This window comes from Tiliqua scincoides, chromosome 12, assembly GCF_035046505.1.
Source record: "Tiliqua scincoides isolate rTilSci1 chromosome 12, rTilSci1.hap2, whole genome shotgun sequence".
In the NCBI taxonomy this organism is placed as follows: Eukaryota; Metazoa; Chordata; class Lepidosauria; order Squamata; family Scincidae; genus Tiliqua; species Tiliqua scincoides.
The window spans coordinates 18241748-18264356 of NC_089832.1; the positions used below are offsets into that span (position 1 = coordinate 18241748).

A 22609-nucleotide genomic window follows, 5' to 3' on the forward strand; every position below is an offset into this window, starting at 1 on the left:
CTGAAACAACTTTCTTGGGTCTGGTCGTGGGCCCTCTCCAAGCAAGTGGCTGTACCCCCCCAACACTAAAGTAGCAGGCATCAAGGTCAACTCTGGCATCAGCAGTGGGCTGTTGTGATGGCTGTAGACCCTTGGCAGCTCCCCAGTGTTGCTCGCCTTAGAAAGATCCTCTCTTAACTGGGTCTCTAAAGAGACTCTCCAAAGAGAACATCATTGAGCTAGATGGGCCAGTGCAGTGGTTCCCAAACCCTTTGGAAGCCCTAGAGGCTGCTACGTGATTTATAAATGCCAAAGAGTGCAGCTATGACGGTGATTGGGCAGCAGTGCGACCCACGCTCACCCCCAAGTAGCAGCATGTTTACTTATTGATGCACACAGCCTAATCTAACCTGTCAGTTTTGTGAACCACCAAAAGTGGGATCACGACCCACTAGTGGGTCCCAGACTCACAGTTTGAGAACTGCTGGGCTAGGGGTCTCCCTTGGTATGATACAGCTTCATTTTATACTGGGGAGGTTTGATCAGTAAAACCTGTAAGCAAAGTAGCAATTGGGTCTTGTATTGGCTAGGAAGGACAGACTCCTTTTTCCACCAGACTATGGCTGCTTATTCCTTAGGGCTGCAACTTTTCATTGACACTAATTGAGATTAGTTGATTCATCATCATTTTAAAAATGGCCTATAAAGACATTCCTGACTTAATCTGGCGATTCCCTTTTCTTTAAATGTCAAATTCTTTTTAAAAACAGCCGTGGACTTCCAAGTATTTTTCAGCTGTGAAGTCAGAGAAAGTGCCCTGATTCTGTCCCCATGAGCTCTCAAGAAAATGAGTCATAGATCTGATTCATAGCTTGAGATATTAAACACTGTTATGTTAGCAGCTAGACAGGGCATGAAATGCTGCCAGTGCTTTAAAAAGGCTGCGAAGACATCCTGAACTTGCCATCTGCTTGTATGATCAGGCAAAACTTGGGCAAGTGCCCCCCAACACCTGCAATAGGATGGTGGCAGAAGAGGGGAAAGGGTTGGGGAGAGAACAGGACTGCCAGCTTCTCATTGCAACTCTTCCAGTGGCCCTGTTGTTGCCACTGGTCCTTACAAATAATAATAATAATAATAACAACAATAACAACAGATATTTATATACCGCCTTTCTTGGTCTTTATTCAAGACTTTATTCAAGGCGGTTTACATAGGCATGCTTTATCTAAATCCCTATTTAAATAGGGATTTTTACAATTTCAAAGAAGGTTCTTTCTTTCAAGAACTACTACATTCAAGGTGTTTCATTCCAATCTGGCTTCACATTCTGGCCTCCGTCCTCCCACGCTCAGAGCAGATGGAATTGCTCGGCTTCAGCTTGTCAGCTGCTTCAAGGTCGCACGGTGCCGGTGGCCTCGAACTGGCAATCTTGTGGATGTTATCTTCAGGCAGACGGAGGCTCTACCCTCTAGACCAGACCTCCTGCCAAAAAATAAATTTATTGGGCTGTAGGAATTTGCCAGGTGCTTCTGTAGCCAGGCAATTCTTGTCTTAGTCTGATTGATTGGTTGATTGATTGGATTTGTAATCTGCCTTTCTCCTCGGAGCGCACCCAAGATGGCTAACAATATTTAAAAGTCCTAAAATACACAAAATAAACAACAATAAAATAGATAATAAAACAACCAGCAGCAATAAAACCAGCAGTAAGCTGTGGAACTCCTTGCCACAGGATGTGGTGGCGATGGCGTCTGGCCTAGATGCCTTTAAAAGGGAATCGGACAGATTTCTGGAGGAAAAATCCATCCCAGGTGACAAGCCGTGATGGGTAAATGCAACCTCTTGGTTTTAGAAGCCGGCTGTCTCTGAATGCCAGGTCAAGCGAGGGAGCGGGAACAGAATGCAGGTCTCTTGCTGTCTTGTGGCATCTGGTGGGCCACTGTGAGATGCAGGAACTTCGACTAGATGGTCCCTTGGCCTGATCCAGCGAGGCTCTTCTGATGTTCTTAGTCTTCTAAAAGAAAAAAATTTAATTGGTTCAATGTGTTTTTTAATAACTTTTCAAATTCTGCTTCCCCATTAACCTAGTTCTAACCCCAATACATACTGACTTACAGTCTCTTCACTTTGCAGAGCTTTTCAAATTTAATTTTTTTCTTCCATAGCATAGCATCTATTTTTTGTTCTCCTTCTTCCTGCCTCTCCTCCCCTTTTGGGCACCCTTGTGCCAAGTGCTCCAGCTTGCTGGGTTGGCTTTTCTTTCTCACACATCCTCACTGAGCAGTGCAAACAGGTGGCCTCTTTTCATACAACAGTTGCTGTTTCGTACGATGTGCTTCCCTGCTTGTCACGCCCTATAGAAACAACGTTTGCAGTGCCCAGTGCAGTAATTTTGTGGGAAACGGAAGCCTGCTGGGGCCAAGACAAGAGGCATGTTAATCCTTGGGTTACAGACATATTGCAGTTGCTTAAGTTGGAGTATGTTCTGTGCATAAGTGACAGAGAGCTGGAGCTGGTCGACTCTGTTCTGTCCTAGCCCAGCACCTAGCAGGGTACAACAATAATTCCTTGCGTTGCAAGAGAATAGCTAATGTGCCATGATAAAGTGAAGTTTCTGGAGAGCCCAGCGCTCCCTTACCACTGGCAAGGGACTCTGTTGTGAATCCTCCTCGTGACGGGAATCATGTGATCAAATTTCAGAAAAAATCCCGTGTAAAATAGCGGAATTGTAACATTGCACTTCGAGTTGGACGAGTCATGCTCTTTGCAACTGGGTTTGCCATCCCACCTCTCTTCCCCCCCCCCCCCAATTTTAACTTTCTCCTTTTGGCAGATAAGATTAAATCAGCTGTTACAGGATATCACAAGTCTTGGCTCTTCCATGGGTTTGGTGGAAACCTGTTGCATCCTTGTAAAAGTTTGGAGACGTTCAACTTCTCGTTTTACTTCACAAAGGGCTGCCAATTTACAGCGTGTGACCCTTTGGCAGATTGAATTGGAGCTGGTGGGACCGAGGTCCGAAACAGCCAGGTCTCCAGTGAATCCTATGAAAAGTCCTGCACTTTGCATCTTTTCACAGAAATGGGCTCCAGCTGGCTTGTGTTGCAGGGCCTTCAAAACGAAGCCTGAACTCTTTCACTCAGCATTGGCCTTCGGGGCTTTTGAGCCCTTTCCAGAGTTTTGCCTGCTCTCCTGGTTGTTGGCTACAGTACTCAGTTGCTTGCCCTGCCACTTGGAAGCCTGCCACTCATTCACAGTGGATGGCCCCAGCTTTCCAGAGTCCTTAGACCTGTGTGTGCAGCAATGTCAGTTCACTCTTTCTATTGCAGACACTTTCTCCTGGTACAGCAATGGTTTTTAACATTAGCAACTGTTACCCTGCACATGCCTGATCTCGTCTGATCTCAGAAGCTAAGCAGGGTCAGGCCTGGTTAGTACTTGGATGGGAGACCGCCTGGGAATACCGGGTGCTGTAGGCTTAAACCATGATCTCAGAAGCTAAGCAGGGTCAGGCCTGGTTAGTACTTGGATGGGAGACCGCCTGGGAATACCAGGTGCTGTAGGCTTATACCATGATCTCGGAAGCTAAGCAGGGCCAGGCCTGGTCAGTACTTGGATGGGAGACCGCCTGGGAATACCGGGTGCTGTAGGCTTAAACCATGATCTCGGAAGCTAAGCAGGGCCAGGCCTGGTTAGTACTTGGATGGGAGACCGCCTGGGAATACCGGGTGCTGTAGGCTTATACCATAGTCTTTCGAGACTCAAGGTTGCCAACCATGTGTGGGGCACAATGACCCCTATGATCTTCTCTGTGGTCTTCACTTCCAGCTTCAGGGAGACTCATCTGGGTTCTGCAGCTCTGTTTCTAGGGCACCTGTCTGTAGTAACAAATTTTCCATCCCTCTTCCGTGGTTGGCTCTGCTGATTCAAGCAAACAGTTTGTTATATGGTTCCCAGGAATCAACCCCATTGACTGTCATTGTTAAAAGTATATACATCGTAGCCTGTTAAAAATACAGATTTGTAACTTCTCCCCAAATGCAGTCTTATACCATGGGAGCATATTAAAAGGAAAATATACATTAAAATGAATTGGGACTCACCTGAAATTGACCTGCGACCCACCTTGTGCGTCCCGACCCACAGTTTGAGAAACATTGTTCTAAGGACTTCTGTGATTTAAGAAAACCATCAGGCCTCTGTGACTAGATTTAAAAGCCCTTGGAATCCACACTGTTATTAACCGATCAGGAAGTTCCTGCTTGCGGGCTTGGAGCTGACGTAGGTTGGAGCCCCAGAGGGATTGACGATAGGTCAGGATCTGCAGGAAAGTTGCCCTTTAATGATGGGTTATTTAAGATACGCAGGCTGTGGCCTGTGACCCAGTATAATAAAAGTTGGTCTTGCTGGCACTGTGAGGCAGTAATTGTGGGTTAATGAATAAAAGCTTGGTGTGATTGTTGTTGGCTGCTGGTGATTGCTGTTGATGCGAGATTACAAGGGAAGTGTGCAGTGGGACAGGAGGATGGCATTGCTCTTCCCAGAAGAGCAGAGGGTCAAATCACTGCAAAATGGGCAAGAGGCATTTTCTCAAGTGATGCTCCTCTTATATCTAGCAAGGGGAGAGTAACTGTCCCTCTTCACCCAGCACAGTTTATTTTCTAGTGACTGTTTGCTGGTATCTCTTCTGCATCTGTTTAGATTGAGAGCCCTTCTCAGGGGACAGGGAGCCACTGAGTTACTTGATTTTTGCCTGTAAACCACTTTGTGAATTTTTTGTTGTTGAAAGTCTTAATAATAATTTAAAAGGGGCAGCTCTTGTGCATCGAGCATTATGCCTGTGCTTGAAGAATTTCATTGTGGCAGCCCTTATGACGCTTCCTCAGCTTCGCTCAGCTTCAACTTCGCTCAGCTTCGGCTGGTGCGCCACCTGCAGCAGTACTTGGATCGTGCAGACCTGGCCACGGTGATCCATGCCACGGTGACATCGAGGTTAGATTATTGTAACGCGCTTTATGTGGGGCTGCCCCTGAAGACGGTTCGGAAACTGCAATTAGTGCAGAATGCCTAAGGAGGTTCGTGGTGCGGCGGCAAGAAATAGGGCCTTCTCAGTAGTGGCACCAATGTTATGGAACTCCCTTCCCCTTGATTTGAGAATGGCTCCCTCTCTTGAGACTTTTCGGCGAGGCCTGAAGACCTTTTTGTTTAAACAAGCCTTCTGAGTTCATGGCCTTTTTAAAACATCTTTTCTATATCTTTTTAGTATTTTTACAGGCCTGATTCCTCTATGATTTGCTGTGTTTTGCTCTTTTTATCTGACTTTTTATCTGACTATGGTTTTTATGGGTATCTGTTAATGTGTTTTAATATGTTTTTATTTGTGGTTAAATTATGTTTTTAATGTGTTTTTAATATGTTGTAAGCCACCCTGGGTCCCTTTCAGGGAGAAGGGTGGGATATAAATAAAGTTTATTATTATTATTATTATTATTCCTTGAGCAGGTAAAGCTGAAGTTTGGTAAGCTGGTCCCAAAACACAGATGTGGACTTGATGGCTGTTCCTTGGCTCATATTTATTACAATACTTACATACATCCTTTCTTATAGACTCCAGGTGGTTCACATAGGCAGGCTGACTGCTTATTTTCTGCATACTGGAAGGCACGTTGCACTGAAGTGAACTTGGGTGGCTTTGATGTCTGAGCATGATACTTAAGTGCTCTGCTGAGTTCCAAGACAGCCTGGATCATGCTGCATCTTATGTTGGAGCACTGTGCTCAGAGCTCCAAGTGCAATTTTTTTCCTTGTATAAACAGCCTTGGGAGCCACTAGTCCGACTTGGACCTGGGTGTGGGAGGGGAGGAGAGCTGACCTTTCCCCAGTCTTTGCTCCAGTTATGCAGGAGAAAACTGGAAAGAACAAATGTGCTGCTTGTAAATTTTTCCCTCTGTGTGACTAATAGCAGCCTGCAGGGAGGAGGGACGGTTGGATTGCCTTTCCTTGCGCTGCAGGCCTGGGTCCAGCTGCTCTCCCGAACATCTGCTTTTGCAAGTCGGAAATGTGTGTTCTGGTCATGGAGCTTCATCGTAACGGGCAGCTTGGCCTTCAGTTGTGGAAACGTTAGAGTGTGAAGTCATAGAACTGAAAAGATGGTGAAATGGTGTATCTGCTTTCCATGTGACATTGGCATCCGCTCTCTGAGCAATGCCTCCTGCTGATCAGCCCTTCATGCCAGCTGTGCTATGGGTGTGGGCGGGTAACTGTCTAAACTGGTGTTTCTGGAAGTGTGCTCCTAGGAGCCCTGGGGCTCCCTGAGACCCCTTCAGGGGCTCCAGAAGCACACTTTTAAGTGCCTGCCATCTGTTCACCATTGCATCACTCTGCGTGTGTGCCAACACTCTGGGGCTCACCAAGATGCCCTTCATGTGTCAGCGGGGCTCCCCAAGGATTTTTGATTAGGAGTGCAAAGGGCTCCAGAGATCAAAAATGTTGTGAACAACTGGTCTAGACTATAACGAATTTTCCAACTTGATTATCCTTTGAAGAGCAAAGGTGACTTCTTCTGATTTAGTCAGACCCCACTTGAAACATCATGGCCCTTCTGGGTGCTACAGTCTAAGAGGGATATTTTATATATATTTTTAAAAGGATTTGTATATCACTTTTCTATAAATATATATTTATATATATCTTCTGTATATAAAAAGATTTATATATCACTTTCTGGTCTTCAAAGTGGTGTGCCACTTAGAAATAAAACATATAGAAAATAATACATCTGAATAAAAAGCATTAAAATAGAACCATTAAAACAGATTTTAAAAAATATTGACAAACTGGAATGGTTTCAGAGGAGAAGACTAGGAAGCTGAGGGGTCTGGAGACCAGGACAAGTTGAAGGATTGGGGCATGTTTAGTTTGGATAAGAGCTGGGTATGTTCCTTCTTAACTATCTCCAAGTATCTGAGGGGTGGTCATGTCACGGAGCAGATTTTGTTCTTAGTCCTACCCGAGGATAGAACCAGACATAGGAGTTTTCAGTTAAATATTGGGAAGAACTTCCTGACAGGAAGAGTTCAGCAGTTGGAACAGTCTGGCTCAGCAGGTGATAGACTTGCCGTTGTGGGAGATCTTTTGAGCAGAGGCTGGAAAGTATTTGTGGACAGCCTGCGTTGCCAGCGTTGGACTCAAACTTATAGCTTCCTTCCAATTCTATGATTTTTTTTTTTAAAAATTTCCTGGTCAGTGGCAACCAAACTGAGCATTGAATTTAGCATTGGCTAAATGTCGTCTTGTAGCACTGATGATGCCCAGTTGCTAAGGCGTCAGGTGAAGGATCCCTTTCAGTGTAAGATTCTAAAAATTGATACTCTTTCAAAGATTCCCCAAGGAGCTTTCTGCACAAGAGACCAATGGACTGGCCCCATGAGCGGAAAATGCTGAACGTGGATTTGCAGCTGTGTAAAAAGAGAGTAGATTATGTTGTGTTTGCTTTTCTCCTCCTCTTTTCTTGGGTTTGTGTTTGGAGACATTGAGAACCCCTGCTTTTTATAGTGGAGCCGGTGATCCTTCCCCAAAAGTGCAGGGTGTAAAGGTCCTGCCACACTTGCTTTTGTATGCAGCACAGGCCTGCTCCGGTTGGTTGGCAACCTTCAGTCTCGAAAGACTATGGTATAAGCCTACAGCGCCCGGTATTCCCAGGCGGTCTCCCATCCAAGTACTAACCAGGCCTGACCCTGCTTTGCTTCCAAGATCATGGTATAAGCCTACAGCACCCGGTATTCCCAGGCAGTCTCCCATCCAAGTACTAACCAGGCCTGACCCTGCTTAGCTTCTGAAATCAGATAAGATCAGGCATGTGCACGGTAACAGCTGCTGGCCTGCTCCAGTGGCGTAGCTAGAGGGGGTGCAGAGTACTATGTTTTGCAGGGAGTCTTGCTGCAGTGTGCAAGGGGCCTCTCCCCCTCCCCTGCAGAGCATAAGAACATCCCCACTGGATCGGGCCATAGGCCCATCTAGTCCAGCTTCCTGTATCTCACAGCGGCCCACCAAATGCCCCAGGGAGCACACCAGATAACAAGAGACCTCATCCTGGTGCCCTCCCTTGCATCTGACATAACCCATTTCTAAAATCAGGAGGTTGCACATGTACATCATGGCTTGTACCCCGTAATGGATTTTTCCTCCAGAAACTTGTCCAATCCCCTTTTAAAGGCTTCTGGGCCAGACGCCATCACCACATCCTGTGGCAAGGAGTTCCACAGACCAACCACACACTGAGTAAAGAAATATTTTCTTTTGTCTAACTCTCCCAACACTCAATTTTGGGGGTCTCAATAACAATAACTCTCAATAACGTGCCCAACACTCAACACAAAAGAGCCAGGAGTACGCCTCTGTTTTGTTCGCACTGCCTGGAACGGCTCCAAGGGGCAGGGGCCCCTTGCACACTGCAGTGAGGCTCCTGTTTTGCACCCCTACTAGCTATGCCACTGGCTTGCTTGATGCCCTCTCTGGAGTGGATTGGAGTCCCGTTTCTCCAATTGTAATTCCTGGCATGTGGGGCAAGACTCCTTTTCTTTGCAGCTGCCACACCCAACTTGGAAGGGATTCGCAAGCGCACTGGCCTCCCAGGAGTGGGAATCTGTCATGGAGTGTTGTTCTTGATCTTCATCCTGTTTATAAGACTCCTTATTTTGCAAAGCACTTTTTTTTTTTTTAGTTTTCAAATTGTTTTTCCAGTTCTTTGTTCCTCAGTCTCCACAATAAACCTGAGGGGTGGGTGGGTGGATTTAGGCTGTTCAAGCCTGGCTTTCTTCCAGGTCACCCAGAGAGCTTTCTGGCTGAGTAGCCATTTTTGGACAGCGATGGTCAAGCTGCAGTTTCTCACTCGCCATCCCTTTGACAACGTGGTGATCATCACACGCCACCTTCTGATCACAGACCAGTCTGAGTCGTTTGTAGCAAGGATTCCTTGAAAGTTTTTTGCAGGAAGATTGTGCTGTATGCCCCCCCCACCCCGTGAATTAGGGCCCAATCCTATCCAACATTCTATCGCTGGTGCAGCCGTGCTGGCAGGGCGTGCACTACATCCTGCAGTGGGAGATGCAGTCGTGGAGGCCTGCTCAAGGGAACATTTTTCCTTTACTTTGCCATTTAGTTGTTTGATTTTTCTCTGTAAACCGCTTTGTGAACTTTTAGTTGAAAAGCGGTATATAAATACTGTTAATAATTAATAATACTTTGGAGCTACGCTGCTGCTGCTTCAGTGCTGGAAAGTTGCAAAGGATTGGGCCATGGGTGTGTTAGTGCCTGTGTTTCAGGTGTCCCTCCCATCCAGCAGGGAAAATATTCATCTTTCTTCCGTTTTCCGCCTCCCCCACACAGAATAAAATCAACTAAATCCTGAGCCCCAAATAGCAACCCGAGGTTGGGCTAAATGGGTGTCTTCCCTCCAGTGTCCTTCATGTTCCTCTAATTCACTTTTCCCTGCTTTCTGTGCCTCCAGAACTTACTTTTCTAGATTGTGATTGCTGGACCATGTGCCGCTTACTGTTTCGGTCAGTTCATTTGCATCCTTGCCCCCCCCCGCGCTACTGCTGTGGCAGTTGCAGTGACTAAACACTGTCAAAAAACAACAACAAAAGAACCTTCCCCTTGATGTGTGCATGTGTGATTTCTCTGAATTTCTTTCTGGCTGGCACTTTGCTATGTGCAGATGCGCACCAGTGTCATGTCAAAGGCCTGCTCTCTGTTTTCATCACTGTCACCTCCCGCTTTGCCCTGTGTGATGAAGCCACTCTGTTAAAATCTTCCAGGGGCCGACTGGTGGCCTCTGCTGGAGCCTGGGCCATTTTCTTCATCAAACAGCCTTCTCGCTCGTTAAACCAAAAAGCCTAGACAGATGGCTGGGGGTGGGGTGATGGGGAAACAGCTCTTCTTTTTCCACAGGTGTTGCCAGCAACTCCATTTTCTTGCTTTACACTCCCCCCCCTTCATCCTTGGCAACTCACCCATAATTTTCTGAGCGCAGATGGAGAGCAGGCAGGTTGTGCAAGCAGGACTTGCCAAGACATTGTGTCTGATGTGGGGGTTGGGAGTCTGGCTGGAGCAGTCACAGAGAGGGCAGGGAAGGGGGAACAGGCTCTACACGCCCCCCTCCCCATGCATTAACAGCTTCCCCCAGCCAGTGATATAATCTTGGATTAAAGCGCAAGTTTGTAAATCAGTCTCTGGGCCTCTCTTGGTGATAAAGGAGGACCAAAGGCCGTTTTCTGCCCATTGCTTCCCTCCGTTGTCTGCAAATTAAAAATAAATAATATTATCCAATTCAATGCAAAGTCTGATCCAACTTGGCAAAAGCATTTGTTGCCAAAGAGCACTGACTAGCAGGGCAAGGTTTTGTCTTGCCCTCATTCACCCATTTTCGGTGGTCTTTGTATATGACAGTCTGCTCTGGTGGGAGCAGAGCATACCACAGTCTAACATTTGAGTGTGTCACTCTGGTGCACGCAGCTGTCCAAATGCAACCCGCCAGCCTAGCGCATTGATGCCATGCTCCCAATCTGCCCTGCCGGAGAACTGGGCACTGTGCGTTGCTGGAAAGGCAGACTGAGGAAATCTGCTTAAGTTCATTGCCTTGGGAGAGCTGAACCATTAAGTACAGGTGTCTCCAAAACATGTGCAAGCTTTTTAAAAACTGTAACTCATACATCCTTCATTGTAGAAAACTGGCAACACTCGGACATCTAAGGGAAGCAACTGAAGAGATGTGCGCATACGTTGGTGGATGTCTTCAGATTCCCAAGTCAACAGTGTCTTCAGTGTACAGACACAGATGGGGAGCATTTTGAGCACTTGGTCTAATTAATTAGCTAATTAATGAACTGGTTCAAGCAAAGGATGGGGGAGGAGAGCTGTGCCTGCTTCTTTCTCTGGGTTAGTGTCACCCTTGCCCTTGGTTAGGGAGTCTCCGTACCCTGAAGTTATGTTGAGACCCTCCCCCTAGAATGCAGCCCACATTACTGCTGCTGCTGATTTTGCAGACCTCAACCCATTTGCTGGCTCACAACTTTCCCCTGGTCCTGGCCAAGGCTGGGCTAATGTTCTGTCCAAGGCCCATCCCTTCGCTCTCCCTCAGATAGAAAGGGGCTGGAGGTGACCTCCTTGGGGATCCCCTTTCCCTCGGCCCTTGGAAAGTTGCTGCTGGTCGAATAGCCAGTAATGGGTTAGACAGAGCAGTGGTATGATTTGGTGCAAGCAAGTCCATGGAAGCACGACCGGGCTTTCAGAAATGGCACAGTTGGCACGCCAGCCACAGCACTTGAACCTGGGGTCCAGCTGGCTTCAAGTATCCATTTCTCTTTCAGAAGAGCTTTTCCTGCCTGTCGGGGTGTTTGCAGGCCAAACTCTCCCTCTGCCCCAGTTGCTGGAATTGTTGGTTTGAAACCTGCTTGTCTCCTCTGAAGTCCCTCTCTCCTCCGGAGCCAGAGGCCGAGTGCTTTGATCCTCCTCCAAACTTGTCAGGAGGATCCAAAGGAAAAGATGTCTGTTCTGTACTGAAGGACCCATTTAATCTTTTATGTCTTTTGCTGCGTTTCCAGCATGACTCACTGAGATCCTCTCTTCCTTCCTGTATCTGCTGTTTTCACGGAGGACCCAAAAACCTAAGCTCTTCTTCTTAAGACTGCAGGCCCAATCCTGTGCAGTTTACTAGTGCTAATGGGGCATGCACTGCAGCCTGCTTTAGGGGGTGGGCAGTCACAGAGGCCTCCTCAAGGTAAGGGAGCTTTTGTTTCCTTACCTTCGGGGCTGTACTGTGGCTGCATTGGCCTGGAAAGTTGGATAGGGTTGAGCCCCATGTTGTGTTGGCAACCTTCAGTCTCGAAAGACTCTGGTATCGCGCTCTGAATGGTGGTTCTGGAACAGCGTCTAGTGTGGCTGAAAAGGCCAATTCGGGAGTGATAATCCCTTCCACACAGGGAGCAAGTGCAGTCTGTCCCTGGCCTGTCTCCCTGGCTATGGGCCTTCCTTCTTTGCCTCTTAGCCTCAGCCTGTTGGCCAAGTGTCTCTCCAAACTGGGAAAGGCCATGCTGCACAGCCTGCCTCCAAGCGGGCCGCTCAGAGGCCAGGGTTTCCCACCTGTTGAGGTCCACTCCTAAGGCCTTCAGATCCCTCTTGCAGATGTCCTTGTATCGCAGCTGTGGTCTACCTGTAGGGCGCTTTCCTTGCACGAGTTCACCATAGAGGAGATCCTTTGGGATCCGGCCATCATCCATTCTCACGACATGACCGAGCCAACGCAGGGGTCTCTGTTTCAGCAGTGCATACATGCTAGGGATTCCAGCTCATTCCAGGACTGTGTTGTTTGGAACTTTGTCCTGCCAGGTGATGCCGAGGATGCATCGGTTGAGCCCCACATGTCAGAAAAGTGGTGTGGCAGAGAAAGCTGTTAATTGTACAGCTTGGGCCCCTAGGACTAGTGCAGTGTGATGCTTCCAAGATCATGCTTCTCTGGAGGAGAATGGTTGTCATGTCCCTGTAGCTTCTTGCGCATCCTGATCATGTGTGAAAAATTGACTCACATGGGATGTTGCCAGCCCAGCACTGCTCTTCCCAGGGCTTGAATGTGGGAACTTCCCAAGTGACTCCGTTGGTCCAGCGTTGCCTGCGTGGAATAGGATGAGGCCCCAGGGCAACTGCCTCACCTTCACCCAGGTCTGTTTTTCCGTGTTACCAGTGGCACGTGGAAGGCATTTTTGGAGTGGCATTAAGGAGAGATTGCATATTTAGCAGCACCAGGCCTCAGAGGCGAATATGCTAACTCCAAGTCTGCCTCCTGAGGTTGGGAACATCGGGGGCTTCTTTCATGCCATCATGTTCCAGATTTGTAGGGAAGATGGTTGTAGGTGTGTCTTTATATTTATACAGTGTTTGTCGGCCGAGATTGTGCTATCACAGCGATGCATGGAGGTATCAAAATCCAGGTTCCAGGCTTTTCTCTCTCCAAATACAGGAGGCAGAAGCAGATGTAGGTGGGGAGGCTACTGGCTGAGGAAGAGGGACAGCCAATTGGTTACTGCAGACAGTTGCCTTAGAAACAGAGCCGCAGAACTTGGAAGAGTTTTTTCAGTGATTTTTTTTTCAACCCCTGAACTCCAAACTCCTATGGCACCCCTGTAGACCTTTTGCAGCACACCAGTGTGCTGTGGCACACCAGTTGACAACTGCTGCGTGAAGGCTCTCAAGGGTGATGATGATGATGTTTCCATCAGCTTTCCAAACCGACTGACTTTCTCTTACCCACTCCCTTCCCCTTAAAAATACAGGGTTAAAATTGTGGCTTGTATATGATGTGGGTGTAGTGATCTGTTCTGGCTGCCGCTGTGTCTCCTTTATTTGATAATGGAAAATCCCTCCATGAATCTTCCTGAGGCAGGAGAGGCTGTCTGCGCCTGCATGTGTGGCTCTGCTCATCTTTGACCTGCTCATGGGTTTTCTTTGTCTCTTCTTCAAAACTGGTGTGAGTGAATAGATGGCAACTGGTCATGTAAATGTTTGCCACACTTCCAGATTCCAGGACGTGCATGGTTGGCTGCCTGGACTGGACAGATGGGTTTTTACAAACGGCTTATAAGCATTCTGGTGCCCAGACTCAAAAGTGGGTGTCTTCACACAAACTGTTCGTGCCTGCAGACTCAACCTAGGTTGATGGAGAAACATTAATGAAGTTTGCAAAACAGGTTCATTAATTAACCCTGAATTTGCAGGGAAAACAGAAAAATGTCACCAGGGACCATCTTCTTTTCTTTCTTTGTACCTTTTTGGTATGTTGCACCTGGAACCAGAGGACAGGTGCCCCTTGGCAACCCAAGAGCTGGTCCAGATGGTCTTTTTACCTCCTGTACCATTCCTATGTGGTAATAGGGAAGTCCATGTGCACTGTGCACTCATCCTGACTCCTTGTGTCCCCTTCTGGTTCTTTTTCTCATCACGTGCATGTGTGTGCAGGGATGACCATTTGAACACTCTCCAGCTCTCCTGCTGTGTGTGCTGTGTGTTTAACCAAAGCGAGGGGAGAAGCCAGGGCATTCATGCTGTGTGAGAGCATTGCATACCTACTAACAGGTGGGGGCCGAACCGTTCATTCTTGGCCTGTGACTGGTTCAGACATGTCCTAAATTACACCTTTCTTAGATTTTTGGCAAAAAATGATGATCACCTGCAGTTTCTTGCTCAGCTGTTCAGTTCGGAATTCAAACTGTTGATCCATATTGTTGAAGAATAGGTGGGGCACGTGGGGGAACTTGGTGGAGAGCACCTGCTTTGCATTCCAAATTGAATATGTTGATCCATATTGTTGAAGAACAGGTGGGGCACGTGGGGGAACTTGGTAGAGAGCACCTCATTTGCATTCCAAATGGTTCATGTTCAGTACCTGACACCTCCAATGCAAAAGGTCTTGGGTAACGAGCTAGAAATTGCTCCTTTCTCCCCACCAGAGACCCTGGACAGCTCCTGCCAGCCATTGTAGACAATACTACCCCCCCCCCCCCAAGACTGACTTGGTGTAGCACAGCTTCCTATGTGTATATCATCAGGCAAAGCTTGAAATCCTAAAATGTGTTTTGTTCTCCTTCCAAGAATAAAATTCCCTGCAATTGTCGTTGCCATCTTGAGCCATAATTTCTACTGCCTTTTGTCTCTTTCCTAGATTACTCTCTGGCTGTGCAAAAATTCTCCCAGACGCTTCAGTCCTTCCACTTTGACTTTATTGGGGATACCCTGACGGATGATGAGATCAATATCGGTAAGTGCTTTCAACATGTGCCTGTTTGTAACTCCTTTTGTACCTTGAACCTGTATTGTGATTCTTTGGGAAAATGCCTTATTGATCTGGATGTCCCCTAGTGTTGATATACTCCAGGGCATATTTTTGAAGGGCTTGGCAGGTAAACAGCACCTGGCCTCCTTTAGTTATTTAAATAATATTTTGAGGATAGTTGGCAACCTTCAGTCTCGAAAGACTCTGGTATCGCGCTCTGAAAGGTGGTTCTGGAACAGCGTCTAGTGTGGCTGAAAAGGCCAATCCGGGAGTGACAATCCCTTCCACACCGGGAGCAAGTGCAGTCTGTCCCTGGTCTGTCTTCCTGGCTATGGGCCTTCCTTCTTTGCCTCAGTCTGCTGGCCAAGTGTCTCTTCAAACTGGGAAAGGCCATGCTGCACAGCCTGCCTCCAAGCGGACCGCTCAGAGGCCAGGGTTTCCCACCTGTTGAGGTCCACTCCTAAGGCCTTCAGATCCCTCTTGCAGATGTCCTTGTATCGCAGCTATGGTCTACCTGTAGGGCGCTTTCCTTGCACAAGTTCTCCATAGAGGAGATCCTTTGGGATCCGGCCATCATCCATTCTCACGACATGACCGATGTCGTGGTCATTTGAGGATAAACCAAATGGAAACACTATGCATTAAAAGTGCTCTAATACAGGGGTGTCCAAACATTTTGGCAGGAGGGCCACATCATCTCTCTGACACTGTGGCAGGGGGCAGGAAAAAAAGTTAATTTAAAATTTAAAATTTGAATAAATTTACATAAGTGAATATATTAGAGGTGGAACTTATATGAATGAATGAAGATCTTGCAGTAGCTCAAGTCTTACAAAAGGCCTTGCACACAGCAAGGCCAGCTTTTCCATTGCTGCCACTGCTGCATCACAGATGTGAAACAGCAAGCAGTGGAGGGAGCCTTTGTCCCACAGCTCTGGTGAGAAGTCGAACAGTCGTCCTCTTGCTGACAGCAGTTGCATCGGGCCAGCATGGGCTCCAACAAGTTTCTGGAGGGCCAGAGACTCATTGGAGACTGGGGGATCCCCAAGGGTCTCTTTGAGAGCCCCCGAGGGCCGCAAGTGGCCCCTGGGCCGGGGTTTGGGCACCCCTGTTCTAATATAAAAGTTTTAAATAACAATGATAATTGTGTGTGTACAATTTGATCTCTTAAGAGAGTCAGCCATAAATAGCTTCTTTGTTCTCCCTCCTTCGTAGCTGAATCCTTTAAGGAATTTGCAGAGCTGCTCCAGGAGGTGGAACTGGAAAGATCAATGATGGTAAGGCAGCTTCACCTGCACAGGTTCTCCTACCCCCTGTAGCAACTCCGTCCTTCCTCCATGCTGCCCCTTAGGCTTGGAATGCCTCCTAGAATCACCTGTATGAGCCACCAGTCTTCATTCAAATCCCTCCTGGGGCCCCTACTCCCCATATTCTACTGTACTTGCATTTAACTTCAGTGTGTGTAGTACTTGTGTTGGGTCCCTTGGGGTCCTGGAGTATACACCTAGAGTATTGTGTCCAGTTCTGGTCGCCACATCTCAGAAAAGACATAGTGGAAATGGAAAAGGTGCAAAAGAGAGCGACTAAGATGATTACGGGGCTGGGACACCTTCCTTATGAGGAAAGGCTACGGCGTTTGGGCCTCTTCGGCCTAGAAAAGAGACGCCTGAGGGGGGACATGATTAAGACATACAAAATTATGTAGGGGATGGACAGAGTGGATAGAGAGATGCTCTTTACACTCTCACATAACACCAGAACCAGGGGATATCCACTAAAATTGAGTGTTGGGAGGGTTAGAACAGACAAAAGAAAATATTTCTTTAGTCAGCGTGTGGTTGGTCTGTGGAACTCCTTGCCACAGGATGTGGTGATGGCGCCTGGCCTGGACGCCTTCAAAAGGGGATTGGACAAGTTTCTGGAGGAAAAATCCATTACGGGTTACAAGCCATGATGTGTATGTGCAACCTCCTGATTTTAGAAATGGGCTATGTCAGAATGGCAGATGCAAGGGAGGGCACCAGGATGAGGTCTCTTGTTATCTGGTGTGCTCCCTGGGGCATTTGGTGGGCCGCTGTGAGATCCAGGAAGCTGGACTAGATGGGTCTATGGCCTGATCCAGTGGGGCTGTCCTTATGTTCTTATATGTTCTTATGACCTCTTAGATTGAACCTAAAAATATGCATGCAGATGTACCAACATATACTTGCTTTACATGTGAAATACTGCTTTGACTACAGGTGCAAAATGCCAGTGATTTGTTGATCAAGCCGCTGGAGAACTTCCGTAAGGAGCAAATTGGATTCACCAAAGTAAGTCAATTGTTTTCTTCCTTGACTTTGCTCTCAGCAGTGCCTTGGTTGTGTCTCAAGTTGCTGGAAGTTCCATAATAAACAGAATGGTGCTTTGCTGATCTTGAAAGTGAGCTCTGTTAAAATTCTCTGGGAGTCAGTAATCCACCACTTTTTTTCTTTTTAAACAATGCATACAATACAATACAAGAGACAACACATACTATTCTCAATTTGAATCTTTTGTGGTAAGGAGCACTAAGATATTATTCGGTGGCAAGAGTAGAGCAGTGCTTGAAAGTTCATTGTTAGTAAAAACAAAACAAAACTGAATGCCAGAGGAAGTGACCACTGTACTCAACAAGCCCAAACTCTCCTCTGGGCTCCCTCATGGGTCTTGTCAATTCCTAGCTACACTGGACCCACAAAGCCTCTGACTCCAGGGGGCCAGGGAGGCAAAAGGGGGCAACATTCAAATCGGCCCTTACTGTCCCCATGGTGTTGCCATTTGATCTGCAGTTTGCATAGAGAGGCCCTTGGCGATAAGAATAGGCCCTCAGTTTGGCTGTACTTGTCGTAAGAGGCGACTAAACAGCCACTGGGTAGATGGGACTCGTCAGCCTGGGAAGGCAGCTCATCTGAGAGAAGGAAAACTCGGATCCCAAACCTCCACTGCCTTGTGGCTACATCCAGTTATGGAAAAGGCTTCAGGAGTCAACCTCCAGGCAAAATCCGGAGCCGGAGTCCCTGAGGCAGTTCGTGGCTGAACACAGTCACGTTCTGGCAACTCCTGCGACGCCGCTGGAACCAACCGTATTGGCCTCTGCCTTTCATTTGGACCATTTCAGCGACGTGGAGAGGGGGGATTTGCTGCATGGGTAACAGCCTATCCTCCATACCTACTTTACCCAGGCTTCGCGCACTGGAGAGGACACTCTGTTCCAGAACCACCATTCAGAGCGTGACACCATAGTCTTCCGCGACTGAAGGATGCCAACAAGGTCAAAAGGACAACCATTTAAATTCACCATTAAGAGTGGCAATATAATGGCAAAAAATACAAACTTTAGTGGTTGTTGCAAGTGGCACCTACTGAGAAGTGATCCCTCTTTAGTAGATTAAGATCATTTCTCCCTTGTTTGGTCTCGAAAAGGCAACACCGCACATTAGTTAGCAGCACTTTTCAAAAGCAGCTGGTTCCAGGCCAACTTTGAAATGGAGAATCATTGCAGCCAGCTTAGGCCTGGATGTGGCCCAGCCCATCTGGAGCCTGTGATGTTGTCATCAACACCAAGTCATGGATGGTCATGCCTGACACCCAGACTTTTGGAGATGGAAGCCACCGAGCAGATAATGTGAGGACTGTGGTTTGTTTCCATCTAGTTCTCATGCAAGGGTTTGAGGATTTGGTTCTCCTTCCAGTGCAAATACTACTTGCCTGTCTGCTGGTATGGAAGAAAGTGGAAATAAGTTCTCCATTGTCCTGTAGCTGCTTTTGAAAAAGAAAACACTGTCGAGAGCTCCAGTGTTCCTGGAGTGAGATGGGAGTTTCATCTTCTTTGGCCCTCAGGCAACTTTATCTGGATTAAGTTTTTGTGCCCAGGGCGGAAAAGAGGACGGCCTTCCGTGGCAGGCCAGATCAGTGGGTTAAAGTCAGTTTGGAAGAATGAGGCCTGGCTTCTTTCCTCCCCAGCTTGGCCAGCTTTCCAGAGCTGCTTAATGCGGCTCTCCTGGCCTTGTCCGCCCCCCCTCCTCCTGGCTCTCCAGGCGCTCCGACCAACTCTTGGACCTGCGCCACTTTCCAGGAGGCAGAGTTCTCTGTGCCAGGATTTAACAGAAGCAGCAGATCTGCAAGGAAATGCTGGGGAATTGAATGGCTGAGCTCTTGCTTTAACCCAGGCTGCTGTTGCTGATGGAACATCCTAGGCAACTCCTGCGGCTTCTACAACTCGCCTCGATGTTCAGATTAAACAAACTTAAATGGAAGCTTGGAGTGGCTTTGGAGAGCTTTTTACAAGCAGCCTCCTCCCCTTTTGTTTGCTTGTGTTTAATGCACGCCCCCTCTTTTTCTCTCAGCAGTATTCAGCTGCAGTCAGTAACTCCGTTTTGTAAGCAAGTCATGAAAAGGCGGTGCAATTACTGCTGGTGAGGGGGTTCTGCAGGCATTTCATGAGTGTTTAATTCAGGCTTTTTTTGGCAGGGTGCTGTGCAGATTTACTCTCCACTCCCGCAGTGGTGTTGGTGTGCATAGTTCTTTTTAGGTTCACAGAAGCAAAAGTTGGGACCTTGTGCACACAGCAACTTGGCGCTCTAAATATTGGCAGGGAAAATGATCGAGCTGGAGAAAATGAGGCAAGAGACGCCACTGCACAGACTTGGGGATGAGGATGACAGTTTGGGCCAGAGGCTTCGTGGGTTGGGGGGAGAGAAATGGCTGGCTCTCTGTGCATATTTGGGAGTCAAAGAAACACACGCTGAGTAAAGAAATAAAGAACAGCAGAGCTGTACCTGCAGTGATGAAAACAGATGAAAACCAGACTGCTCCAGGAGCAGGGCACAGGCTGAAACGGTGGTGGAAGAGGTGGCCGTACAGCTGCCCAGCCCTTCAGAAGTCACAGTTTGGGAAGGAGGGTGCAGAGCAGAGCCCAGGCAGTGGGGCAAGCGACCCACTCCTGTGCACAGCCACCGAACATTCGTGGATTTTCCCATTTGCAATGCTGCTGTAATAAACAGCTAGCATCCTTGAAATCCAGTGCGAAATGTGGTGGAGAGGGATGCCATGGTTATCCCTAAAAATGCCATTAACCTTTTTACTTGTAACATAGTTTCGTCACAACCTTTCATCCGCTAGGAACGAAAGAAGAAATTTGAGAAGGACAGCGAGAAGTTTTACTCCATGCTGGATCGCCACCTGAATTTATCCTCCAAGAAAAAAGAGTCTCAGCTGCAAGAGGTGAGTATGGAAGTTCCCGGCTGTGAAGACCTTTTTGCCCCCCCCCCCCGTGCAGATTCATGTGGGGCAACACCAGCCTGTTTGGGCTGAGGCGTGCTGGCTGGCAGCTTCAACCCAATGGTTCTGTCCAACCATAACTCCGTACCAGAGCATATGCCTTGCAAGCAAAAGGCCTTCACCTCAATCCCTGGTGTTTCAGCTTCCTAGCAAGCAGAGCTGGGAAGGGCCCATCTTTCCTTGGGATCTTACAGAGACTCTGTTAGTTGGAGGAGACTGTGCTGTCCTCTGTTATGGCTCCTAATTGAGCATGTGACTTTTCAAGGAACAGTACTTTGGTTTGTGTGCCAGAATGGGTAGTTGGAATACAGTCTAGAGAGAAAACTGGCCAAGATCTTGCTTCTCTGGAGCCCCATTCTCTCCTTCCTCCATATGCACCTCCTTGGACCCTCCACTGTACAAGTCCCTTCTGGCTATTTCTTGCTCATGTGTTGTCATCACTCCCCCCCCACAGCCCCACAACTTTCAGTGACTTTTATTCATCTCTTGCTCCTCAAAACATTGCCCATGCACCCAGACTGATCCTGATTAACTTTCCTTTCGCTTCTTCCCTTTTGGGTCTTGTACAGTGCTTAGAAACTTTGTAAATAACAAAAAAATCATTGTCAGTGTGTAGTGACCAGTGGCAAAACCCACAATACATCAGGGCACTTTAAAGTTGAGCCCCTTTATTGTCGCAGGAGCTTTCGTGAACTAGAGTTTTGGCGGATTTTGTCATTGCCAATTCCGGCTGTTGTAAATGGCCCTTGTGCTTTTTTTTAATCCATGGAGAATTTCCCAGGCTTGTGTTTCATGCCTGATTGCCTGCCTTATCTTCTTCTGTCTCCACTTGTAAATAATCATTATGTAGCTCAAACAGCTGGTTCTTTGGGAAGAAGGCGAAGTAATGCTGGCTTGTGCCTGTCTTTTCAAAAGAGCCCGAGGCTGTGACCCCTCCAAGCACCAGTGACTCCACTCTTCCTTTCTCACACAGGCCGACCTGCAGGTGAACAAAGAACAGCATGTTTTCTTTGACTCGTCCCTCGAATACGTTTATCAGATCCAAGAAGTGCAGGAGAGCAAGAAATTCTGCATTGTGGAGCCTGTAAGCATGTAGTTGAATGCCTTCCGCCAAAACAGTTTTCTCAAATTTTGTATTTGAATGTCCACTGTTTGCACTGCAGTCTAAAGGAAAATGAAAGGGAGGCTGCACTCTCAAGGCATTATGTGTTCTTCCCCCACACTGAATGCACAACCAGTGCGCGCGCATGCTTTGCCATCTTGTCCTGCCAGGCAAAGAATTTCCATGTTGGAAACTGGAACACATCCAGGGCCCTCAAGTGGGCAGTTGTGTGACTGTCATGTTTGTTAAGTTTTATTTAGAAAACTTATCACATTGTTCAGCTTACAAAGTGGTTCCCAAACCAGAGGTGCCAACCCAAAAAAAGGGTCATGTGGATGTTCCTGAAGGTTGTAGGAAGGTCTTGGGTGGGGTGGGACTTGTTGATGGTCTGGGCTGGAACGCCTGTCCCTGATAGACCTGGAGAAGCTGCTCAGTGTGTCCGTCCTTCTGTGGAACAGGCTGCTTTTGAGGCATTGGGCCTCGAGGAGCCTCTGGAGTCCGATGTGCTGCCTTCTGCGGGGTTGAGAGATGGGCCGAGCAAGCTGTAAATTTGGCAGAGCTGAGGCCATGAGTGAACAATCTGGGAATGTCTGATCCAAGTGTGTTAATGTTACCCATAGTAGTAGTTGATAACTACTGTTATCAACTGTAATGACTGTTCCTTTTAAGCTGCATGGATCAATTCAGAGCCTCCTGCAGCTGCCTTCACAGGGCTCTGGAATGCTCTATGATGATGACATCACTGCTGAGTGCACATGGTAGAATGTTAATTGAGACTTTTCCTGGTGCAGGTGTTGGCTTTCCTTCACAGCCTCTTCACCTACAACAACCTGACAGTTGAACTGACCCAGGATTTCCTTCCATACAAGCAACAGCTTCAGCTCAGCCTGCAGAATGTGAGTTTGCTTTCAGCTTTCCAATGATTTCTCTTCCCTTGCTTCTGTTGAAAAATATTCGTACTAGTGAGCTGTCATAAAGCTCCATTTATGGGCTCTTAACCTGCAATACGTCACACCCCTATTATAGTGAACCTTCGTTTTATTGGACTTCAAAAGCAACAGACATTTTCTGCTCTGTTAAAAACTAGTCATGCATGTCTCCCTTGAATTCAGTGCATTTGAATTTATTTTAGGTTCTTATCCGCCCTTCCTCCAAGTTGCTCAGGGTGGTGTACATAGTTCCTCTACTCCTTTTGTCCTTACAACAACCCTGTAAGGTAGGTGAGGCAGAGAGAGAGTGACTGGCCCAAGGTCACCCAGGAAGCATGATGGCTGGGCAGAGATTTGAACCTGGATTTCCAGGTTGAAGTCCAACTCCTGAACCACAACATCATCCTGACTCTTGAATGGATTTAGGGGGCTTTCAGCATTCATGGACCCCCCCCCGGCCCCCATTAGTCT

At 47.6% G+C, this 22609-nt stretch overlaps 1 protein-coding gene and 2 pseudogenes across 1 annotated transcript in view; 2 read left to right on the plus strand and 1 right to left on the minus strand.

Moving 5' to 3' along the window:
* The window catches only part of OPHN1 (oligophrenin 1), an 85332-nt gene that overhangs the window by 20461 nt on the left and 42262 nt on the right, over nucleotides 1–22609 (plus strand). The window contains exons 2-7 of the mRNA XM_066640044.1: nucleotides 14696–14791; nucleotides 16022–16083; nucleotides 17047–17118; nucleotides 19949–20050; nucleotides 21081–21191; nucleotides 22001–22105. Coding sequence (XP_066496141.1) covers nucleotides 14696–14791; nucleotides 16022–16083; nucleotides 17047–17118; nucleotides 19949–20050; nucleotides 21081–21191; nucleotides 22001–22105 — 548 coding nt within the window. The remainder of the gene's footprint in view (nucleotides 1–14695; nucleotides 14792–16021; nucleotides 16084–17046; nucleotides 17119–19948; nucleotides 20051–21080; nucleotides 21192–22000; nucleotides 22106–22609) is intronic.
* On the plus strand, nucleotides 3345–3461 carry LOC136663546 (5S ribosomal RNA; annotated as a pseudogene).
* Nucleotides 7746–7862, minus strand: LOC136663366 (5S ribosomal RNA; annotated as a pseudogene).